Source organism: Alexandromys fortis, unplaced genomic scaffold (assembly GCF_014885135.2).
Source record: "Alexandromys fortis isolate MF-2015 unplaced genomic scaffold, M_Fortis_MF-2015_v1.1 scaffold_138, whole genome shotgun sequence".
Taxonomy (NCBI): domain Eukaryota; kingdom Metazoa; phylum Chordata; class Mammalia; order Rodentia; family Cricetidae; genus Alexandromys; species Alexandromys fortis.
In genome coordinates, this window is record NW_026068034.1 from 1,348,291 (window position 1) to 1,358,886 (window position 10,596).

General features: G+C 42.9%; 2 protein-coding genes across 5 annotated transcripts in view; both read right to left on the reverse strand.

Annotated features, from left to right (window-relative positions):
* Window positions 1-10,596, reverse strand: part of LOC126515323 (probable N-acetyltransferase CML1) — a 108,053-nt gene that overhangs the window by 13,623 nt on the left and 83,834 nt on the right. The gene's annotated exons all lie outside the window — the stretch shown is intronic.
* LOC126515328 (putative N-acetyltransferase 8B) lies at window positions 8,203-8,916 on the reverse strand. The gene has a single exon (XM_050164912.1). The coding sequence runs from the start codon at window positions 8,914-8,916 to the stop codon at window positions 8,275-8,277; it is 642 nt and encodes a 213-aa protein (XP_050020869.1). The 3' UTR covers window positions 8,203-8,274.

Consider the following 10,596-nt stretch of genomic DNA (forward strand, 5'->3'; position numbering starts at 1 on the left):
AAAAAAAACTGGCCTTTGGGAAAAGAAATGCCCGTGCCTCAACAACTGATAAGATACATGATGTCCAGAAATGGATAAGCAGGACTGTCAAATCTTGCCATTACAGGGTAAGATGGTTTTGAAACTTTTCCTGCCTCTGAAAATGGTCTATAAGTTATTCTAGGCTTTAGCCAAAGTTGGTTGCTTCAACATTGCAAATGAGACTTTGGGTGATTGCCCAGGTAGCCAGTTGTCTCTGTCATTTGTTGCACATTTTGGAAGTTGCTTGATTGCACTTCCTGCATACTCAAGTAATATTATTTCCCTTCTTGGATCTCCAATGGGGTTGAAGACTAGATAGTTGTAGTTACTGTCCTCTCATGACTTGGCCAAGTTATTTATTATACTAGTTAGGATAATTATTGATTATATTTGTTCTTATTGTATAGAATTTTGAATTAGGCTTAGAACTCTCTTATTTAAACAAAAGGGGAGGTGCTGTAGGAAGTCTTACAGCCAGTGGTTATGCGCCCATTGGGACATGGCCTCTTATACTATATAATCTGATGTAGAACATACATCTGCTCTCCTTCCAGTTGCTGGATTCAGTTTCTGTTGTCCATTAAAGCAGAGGATTCTGATTTGTGAGTTTACCCCTAAATAAATAACATCTATTTCTCAATTCTGAGCTACTGTGCAATTTCTTTTAAGTGTCCTTCAACATTTCACTGCATAGAAAATAGCTGCACAGAAAGTTTAATTAAGACAGCATCGTGGTTATCTGAAGTGATAAAAGCAAATTTTTCTAATGTCCCTGTAAGGAGAGTCCAGTGACTGCATGCACAGGTGTGTGTGTGTGTGTGTGTGTGTGTGTGTGTGTGTGTGTGTGTGTCAGGGGCAGTGTTCTGGGTGTGTGAAGACCCATATTCTATTTCTGAGAAAACAGATCTCTCTACATGAAAACAACAGGACTTTTGAACCGCAAACACAGGGGGTGCTTAGAAACTTACTTTCCCCGAAGTCCTGGGGTAAATGAGCTTTCTTGTGATTTTGTACAAATCTGCTTTTCTCCTTAATGGAAGTCACACTCTGAGGACACGAACATGAGCTAAAACAGCTCAAGGCCCTGGGATGTTAGTCGTTTTCCCCATAGGCCTTTGATGCTTGAATCAGTCTCCAGCACGTGGGAGCTACTGTCTTGTATCTGGACTGGGCTTAGCTGAAANGTGTGTGTGTGTGTGTGTGTGTGTGTGTGTGTGTGTGTCAGGGGCAGTGTTCTGGGTGTGTGAAGACCCATATTCTATTTCTGAGAAAACAGATCTCTCTACATGAAAACAACAGGACTTTTGAACCGCAAACACAGGGGGTGCTTAGAAACTTACTTTCCCCGAAGTCCTGGGGTAAATGAGCTTTCTTGTGATTTTGTACAAATCTGCTTTTCTCCTTAATGGAAGTCACACTCTGAGGACACGAACATGAGCTAAAACAGCTCAAGGCCCTGGGATGTTAGTCGTTTTCCCCATAGGCCTTTGATGCTTGAATCAGTCTCCAGCACGTGGGAGCTACTGTCTTGTATCTGGACTGGGCTTAGCTGAAATGAAAACCTATGTGGGTGAAGACCAAGCCACAGAAAACTCAGTGCATACATTTATAAAACTGTCAAAGTGTTTTTAAAAATGGGCTCAAAGTATCAGCCACTAATCTGAGAAGGTCAATGACCACAGGCCAGTGACTTCCTGGGACACAGGAACAGAGAGACTTCCATGTTCATTCCCACACTTACATTAAATCAGCAAAGTGTCCTTAGGCTCGGGTGAGCTGCCCCTCCGGCCCGACTACAAAATTCTAGTCTTCAGACTCAACAGCAAAATGTATGCATTGTTTTTCGCATTGTTCCTAATGCATCATTATATGTATTTTATATGTATATTTGATGTGGGAGTGATTTCTTATTAATAAAGAAACTGCCCAGGCCCCTTGATAAGGCCCACCCTTAGGTGGGTGGAGAAAACAGAGGAGATTTCTGGGAAAAAGAAGCTGAGTGAGTGAGTCGCCATGATGCTCCCACGCCAGACAGATGCAGGTTAAGATCCTCCCTGGTAAGCCAGCTCGTGGGCTACACAGAATATTAGAAATGGGTTAGAACAATATGTAAGAGCTAGCCAATAAGAAACTGGACCTAGCCGGGCCAGGCAGTGTTTGAAAGAATACAGTTTCCGTGTAATTATTTCTGGGTATAAACTAGCCATGCGGGCGGCCGGGTGCCGGGGACGCAGCCCTGCCGCTCCTATTTCAACAGATGGCGCCCAGACGTGATGGGCTAAATCCACTTAAAAACCTGAGAAGGCTTAAAAATAAGGGAGAGAGAGTTTAACACAGATTTTTGCTGTTTTGTTGGTGGCGTGCTGTAGAGAGATTCCTGATTCAGCTACAACAGCAGAAAAATAAGCTACATCATTTTAAAGCGCGGCTTCCTGGGGGCTGTGCTGCCAGCATGAACTCTGGCTTTAAAGCATTTCAAGGCTTTTATGGGACTGGATGTTTGTGTTCCGCTTGGGATCGGAGGAGAGTGCTCTGAGACCGTGCAGATGGCTCAGAGCTCCCCGCCTGCACCTGGGCAGAAGGCAGAATCAGGCTTAGGCAGGCGGAAGAGCATGGCGGATTCCTGCCGCTATACAGAGACGCATTTTCAGACTGCGCAGTGCTCTGCATGTCAGATTTGGCTGTAACTTGGATGAAAAGAGTTTCTGTGCTGCACACTCAGTCTCAGAGTTAAACTGCTGAGTGCGGCTCCAATGTGGACTTGCTGTGTGCCTGAAACTGTGAATGGTTCAGGGGCACCAAATGACTCTGAGGCAGGAGCGGCTGCTCCATGCTGAACTGTGCTGATCTCAGGCAGGAACTACCGTAATTACCTTAAAACCGTGCAGTTAAGGTTTAGACTGGGCAGGACACAGGCAGTACCGTATTACCTGTAAATGGTGCAACTTAAGTTTTTAAGAAATGCTTAACATTTTAAGAAATGCTCCTGTATAGTAAAGAAATTACAGATTCACAATAAAACAGATTCAGACACTGTTGGATAAATGTACGTAGGCTTGGGAAAGAGAAGAAAAAGAATATAAAGAATAAAGTTAATGTCTTAAAAAGAAAAAGGGTAAAGTCTTTAAAGAGACAGAGTACAGAAGTACAGAGAGTTATAGATTAAAAGAAATAAAGAAATATAAGCCACGTAAAAATGGAAAATTCACAGAGAGTCTGGATTATGTACATTGTGTTTTCTTTAAAATTTTTGACTGTGAAGGAGCTAAGTACAGAGAGACATTTCATTACATGGGCTGCCAATCTAAACCAAAATGGATATAAGGGTATTATGATTTCAGAATTTGGGTCTAAGGATATGATGCTTTGGAGAGGGTCTTCTTTTGTTTTTGCAGAGGATGAGACCCTGTGGATTGCATCTATTCCGATTTGGTATGATAGACCACGCCCTCCTGAAAGGTTGCTGTGAATACCCTCAAAAAATTGCTTCGCTCAATTGCCAACTGAGATGAAACTAGCATACAGGTTATATCATGAACAACCTAATTAACGACGCCCCTATTCAGCAGGAAGCAGTTTGTAGAGAAAAAACTACGCCCATGTTCCCAAATATTGTTTATAAATGTTCTTTTACATTTAAAGGGGGATATGATATAGATATGAATAATTTGCATTGGTATGGATTTTATGGTCAATTTTGTTATATGTATATGTATTTTTGATCTTGATTAAGGTATTGTGATTGTGTAGTTCATTTAAAAATGTAATGTATAATTAGGAAATATAGGTTGTTAATGGATAATCATCGCTAATACTTAAGCTTGTAGTCATGTTAGTTAGATTTTCTAGATATATAGAGAGATATTTTAGTTAGATAGGCATTCTTCATATCTTTCAAAGGCTGCAGAATATGGCATTTAAGATATTTTAATAACTTAGGGTTTTTCATGACAATGAGACACATTTGCTCCTGGCAGCACCAATCTATTTCAAGAGGAAGATGGGCATCGAAGAGAATCCTTATGGAGTTTGATAGCCATTTGGGCAAGAAACTGCTCTTGCCTGGACTGTTGCATAAACTGGACACAGAGAACCCGCAGAGAGAGGACTGCTGAACTTGCCTAAAGGTGAGATGACCTTTTGGGGTTCCTGCTTCATGAAAGAGTCTGTGAGACATTCTGCAGGACACAGCAAAAAGTGACTGAACTGTCTTTGGAATTTCTTGCTTGATGAGAATGTCTGCTGGATACTATGGGCCTGTAGGCCGAAGATGGATGCCCCAACGGTACAGAGGAACTTTGGGTGACTGTCCAGGCAGCGAGATGTCTCTGTCATTTCTAGAGTTTTCTTATTTCTTGTTTGATAGGTAATATTATATCCTTCTGGAGTCTTTGATGGAGTTGAAGAATGGTTAGTTATAGTTTTCCTTAGTTATGATAAGAGATAAAATAGATATAAATATTGTAACTGTAATTCTTACTTGATAACTGTTTTGTTATATGTAATTTTACTATGTTAAAGTTAAAGCCTTTCTTTTTTGTTTAAACAGAAAAAGGGGAAATGATGTGGGAGTGATTTCTTATTAATAAAGAAACTGCCTTGGCCCATTTTATTGGATAGAAAATTAGGTAGGCGGAGTAGACAGAGGAGAATGCTGGGAAAAAGAAGCTGTGTGAGGAGTCGCCATGGTTCTCCCGCTCCAGACAGACGCAGGTTAAGATCCTCCCTGGTAAGCCAGCTCGTGGGCTACACAGAATATTAGAAATGGGTTAGAACAATATGTAAGAGCTAGCCATAAGGAACTGGAACTATCCGGGCCAGGCAGTGTTTGAAAGAATACAGTTTCCGTGTAATTATTTCTGGGTATAAGCTAGCCATGCGGGCGGCCGGGTGCCGGGGACGCAGCCCTGCCGCTCCTATTTCAACAGATGGCGCCCAGACGTGATGGGCTAAATCCACTTAAAAACCTGAGAAGGCTTAAAAATAAGGGAGAGAGAGTTTAACACAGATTTTTGCTGTTTTGTTGGTGGCGTGCTGTAGAGAGATTCCTGATTCAGCTACAACAGCAGAAAAATAAGCTACATCATTTTAAAGCGCGGCTTCCTGGGGGCTGTGCTGCCAGCATGAACTCTGGCTTTAAAGCATTTCAAGGCTTTTATGGGACTGGATGTTTGTGTTCCGCTTGGGATCGGAGGAGAGTGCTCTGAGACCGTGCAGATGGCTCAGAGCTCCCCGCCTGCACCTGGGCAGAAGGCAGAATCAGGCTTAGGCAGGCGGAAGAGCATGGCGGATTCCTGCCGCTATACAGAGACGCATTTTCAGACTGCGCAGTGCTCTGCATGTCAGATTTGGCTGTAACTTGGATGAAAAGAGTTTCTGTGCTGCACACTCAGTCTCAGAGTTAAACTGCTGAGTGCGGCTCCAATGTGGACTTGCTGTGTGCCTGAAACTGTGAATGGTTCAGGGGCACCAAATGACTCTGAGGCAGGAGCGGCTGCTCCATGCTGAACTGTGCTGATCTCAGGCAGGAACTACCGTAATTACCTTAAAACCGTGCAGTTAAGGTTTAGACTGGGCAGGACACAGGCAGTACCGTATTACCTGTAAATGGTGCAACTTAAGTTTTTAAGAAATGCTTAACATTTTAAGAAATGCTCCTGTATAGTAAAGAAATTACAGATTCACAATAAAACAGATTCAGACACTGTTGGATAAATGTACGTAGGCTTGGGAAAGAGAAGAAAAAGAATATAAAGAATAAAGTTAATGTCTTAAAAAGAAAAAGGGTAAAGTCTTTAAAGAGACAGAGTACAGAAGTACAGAGAGTTATAGATTAAAAGAAATAAAGAAATATAAGCCACGTAAAAATGGAAAATTCACAGAGAGTCTGGATTATGTACATTGTGTTTTCTTTAAAATTTTTGACTGTGAAGGAGCTAAGTACAGAGAGACATTTCATTACATGGGCTGCCAATCTAAACCAAAATGGATATAAGGGTATTATGATTTCAGAATTTGGGTCTAAGGATATGATGCTTTGGAGAGGGTCTTCTTTTGTTTTTGCAGAGGATGAGACCCTGTGGATTGCATCTATTCCGATTTGGTATGATAGACCACGCCCTCCTGAAAGGTTGCTGTGAATACCCTCAAAAAATTGCTTCGCTCAATTGCCAACTGAGATGAAACTAGCATACAGGTTATATCATGAACAACCTAATTAACGACGCCCCTATTCAGCAGGAAGCAGTTTGTAGAGAAAAAACTACGCCCATGTTCCCAAATATTGTTTATAAATGTTCTTTTACATTTAAAGGGGGATATGATATAGATATGAATAATTTGCATTGGTATGGATTTTATGGTCAATTTTGTTATATGTATATGTATTTTTGATCTTGATTAAGGTATTGTGATTGTGTAGTTCATTTAAAAATGTAATGTATAATTAGGAAATATAGGTTGTTAATGGATAATCATCGCTAATACTTAAGCTTGTAGTCATGTTAGTTAGATTTTCTAGATATATAGAGAGATATTTTAGTTAGATAGGCATTCTTCATATCTTTCAAAGGCTGCAGAATATGGCATTTAAGATATTTTAATAACTTAGGGTTTTTCATGACAATGAGACACATTTGCTCCTGGCAGCACCAATCTATTTCAAGAGGAAGATGGGCATCGAAGAGAATCCTTATGGAGTTTGATAGCCATTTGGGCAAGAAACTGCTCTTGCCTGGACTGTTGCATAAACTGGACACAGAGAACCCGCAGAGAGAGGACTGCTGAACTTGCCTAAAGGTGAGATGACCTTTTGGGGTTCCTGCTTCATGAAAGAGTCTGTGAGACATTCTGCAGGACACAGCAAAAAGTGACTGAACTGTCTTTGGAATTTCTTGCTTGATGAGAATGTCTGCTGGATACTATGGGCCTGTAGGCCGAAGATGGATGCCCCAACGGTACAGAGGAACTTTGGGTGACTGTCCAGGCAGCGAGATGTCTCTGTCATTTCTAGAGTTTTCTTATTTCTTGTTTGATAGGTAATATTATATCCTTCTGGAGTCTTTGATGGAGTTGAAGAATGAATAGTTATAGTTTTCCTTAGTTATGATAAGAGATAAAATAGATATAAATATTGTAACTGTAATTCTTACTTGATAACTGTTTTGTTATATGTAATTTTACTATGTTAAAGTTAAAGCCTTTCTTTTTTTGTTTAAACAGAAAAAGGGGAAATGATGGAGGTGGGTCTTGTATCTTATCTGTTGATTTCATTGGTTAATAATAAAGAAACTGCCTCGGCCCTCATAGGACAGAAAATTAGGTAGGCGGAGTAGACAGAGGAGATTTCTGGGAAAAAGAAGCTGAGTGAGTGAGTCGCCATGATGCTCCCACGCCAGACAGATGCAGGTTAAGATCCTCCCTGGTAAGCCAGCTCGTGGGCTACACAGAATATTAGAAATGGGTTAGAACAATATGTAAGAGCTAGCCAATAAGAAACTGGACCTAGCCGGGCCAGGCAGTGTTTGAAAGAATACAGTTTCCGTGTAATTATTTCTGGGTATAAACTAGCCATGCGGGCGGCCGGGTGCCGGGGACACAGCCCTGCCGCTCCTATTTCAACATATATTAGGTATTGGGGTATTGGGAGCCGCAGACGCTCAGACCCTGAATTTTCTGTGACCCTTTGCCTGCGGGAGTAAACAACTTGCTTTCCTACGCTTGCTGCTGTTCCGAGCACGAGACCCACATGAGTTTCTTATGGCAGGGGAGTGGTTTATCTTGGGCTTCCAGCTGAAAAATCCCCAGAGCTAGAACAAGGCCATTAGTCAAGGAGAGCCTTATATAAGCTGCCCTGGAACAGAATAAAATTGGCCTTCTTAGCATTCTTGTTTCCAGGGTGACACCCCCTTTGTGTGTGCATGTTTCAGTCTCCAGCCCCTTGCCCAACTCATGAACCATCCCAAGGTAGACAGGCAGAACTCTACAATAGGGGTAGGTATATAAAACACAGGCACCCCAGAATCCAGGAGTGTGTTAGAACCTTCAAAGCCCCAACTCAGTCATCACATGCATTAGAATATGGTGTGCACCAGCAAGGAGTGTTTATTGCTCATTACACTGACATGACAGGGTTCACTGGTTCATGAAGAGTGAATGGGATGTGCTTCCCGCACAGGAACAAAGGTCTCATCCCACCTGCTAAGCAGAAGGAAAGGAATGCTTAAATTGAATTGCTGGAATATCCACTAATCTTCAGAACGCACCCATGAAGTACAGTCCTGTCTTCCGGAAGCCCATGCTAATGTAAAGGGCATGAGCACCTTTCTGCAACATGCTGGTGTCAAGGACGACATCACTGTAGCCCTGATCCCTTGCAAACTGGAGGATAGTTCTGGTCAGAGCTTTCGCTATCCCCTGTCCACGATGCTGTGAGGACACAGACAGGTGAAAGAGCTCCAGCTGCTTCCTCCCTAATGGGGGATCCTTGACTGGTAGACCACCCACGATGCCCACCACCTCTCCCCCAGACTCAGCCACCCAGAAAGAGCCAAGTGCATTCAGGTAGGACTTGGTGATGTCAGCCATGTCAGTGTGCAAACACTTGGCCACATACTTCTTCCACGGCTGTCTGGCAAGGAGCTTCAGCAGAAAGAGCACAAACAAGATGCTCATAGCAGCTAGCAGCCAGGAGCCAGACACCAGGACCACAGCAAGCGGCACCCCAAGTAATAGCAGGTGGGTCCGGGGCAGAGTCAGCAGGTGGCAGAAGGTGGCAGGGATGTGCTCCTCCATACCACTTATGAACAAATCCAGGACACGTTTATAGTCTCTGTTCTGGTACTGGCGGATGTGATAAGAAGCCATGGGAGATTTCTGGGTCTCAAGTCTATGCATCTGGGAGAGACAGGTATACCTGCCTGGCACTTTCCCTGAGTCCTGAAGAGGAGAGAAACCATGTAAGTCCCCTGACCTTCTGCCTCCCAACCTCCCAAGACACATTTAGGCCCTCTTCAAGGGTGTATCTTTCTGCTGTCACCAGACAGGAAGCAGACACAAACACTGGGAGAAGGTCTGTCCAGCAACACCTGACTCCATCCTTCTCACCCTANATCAAAAATCTGTGTTAAACTCTCCCTTATTTTTAAGGTTTCTCAGGTTTTTAAGTGGATTTAGCCCATCATGTCTGGGCTTGTAATTTTTACTTGATAACTGTTTTTGTTATATGTAATTTTGCTATGTTAAAGTTAAAGCCTTTTTTTTGTTTAAACAGAAAAAGGGGAAGTGATGTGGGAGTGTCATATATCAATCTGTTGATTTCATTGGTTAAGTAATAAACCAACTGCTTGGCCGCATAGCTTAGAACATAGATAGGAGGAGTAAACAGAATAGAATTCTGGGCGGAAGAGGAAGTGAGGTCAGACTCTGCTCTGCTTCCAGAGGGACTGAACAGCTCTGCTCTCTGGAGCAGAGACACCATGATGGACGGAGGCTAGAATCTTCCCGGTAAGCGCACCTTGGGGTGCTTACAAACATTATTAGAAATGGGCTAGTCCAGGTGCGAGAATTAGCCTGTAAGGGCTAGAGTTCATGGGCCAAGCAGTTCTTAAATGAATACAGTTTGTGTGTTATTATTTCGGGCATAAGCTAGCCAAGCGGCTGGGGTGTTGGGGACGCAGCCCCGCCACCGCTTTCAACAATGTTCTGGTCAGACCTCCAGCAAATACTCAGAGACTATTTGCAATTATCCCAGGCAGTAATCTTGGAACTTAACCATCATTTTACTTTCACAGGATCCTTTAGAAAGAACATCACCCTCATGACAGCTGGAAGTAATCTAGAAGACAATGTCCCCTGTCCCAATAAAGTTTGTCCTCAGGGTTAGGGACATCATTTAGGGGTTGATTATAATCTATATAGGGTTGGGGGTACAGGCCCAGGGATCTCTTTGAAAAAAAAGAAAAAGAGGACCGACACAGCGGCGGCAGATGCAGGCAGCGGGGACCGGCGCGCAACACCAAGAGCAGATCGCCCCCACTACAATTAAATCAAAGAGGTAGGCCTTTTGTTGGCGATGTCCCTGGCAAATGGGGAGCCTGGTCCTGTTCCTGAAGACCCTTCTGAGGGGTGAGAGGGATCTTGGCCCCCGGCAGGAGCCAAGAAACAGAGCGAGGGCATTTCGTAAGAGGAGCACCTGGCCAGCAGGGAAACCTGATCCCGATTTTAAAGACCCATTAGATAGCATCGATAGGAGGAGATGGGCAGGCACCAAGGCAAGAATTCACCCAATAATCTGAAAAACAACATGAAAACACAAGAACCCAATGATCTTACAACAGAAGGACTTGAACACCCTAACACAGAAGAAGTGGAAAAAATTGACTTTATGAAAGCAATAGTGTCCCTTAAACAACATGTAAAAAATGCCCTTATAGAAATGGATGAGAAGTATAACAAAAGTTTGAAGAAATGAGTAAATATGTACATGATACCCTGGGAAACCAAGAAAAAACGATCAAACAGGTAATGGAAACAGTTCAAGAATTGAAAACTGAAATGGAAGCAAGGAAGAAAACA

Excerpts from the sequence above, each read along its gene's own strand:
- LOC126515328 (XM_050164912.1), bottom strand. The coding sequence starts at position 8,916 with ATGCATAGACTTGAGACCCAGAAATCTCCCATGGCTTCTTATCACATC.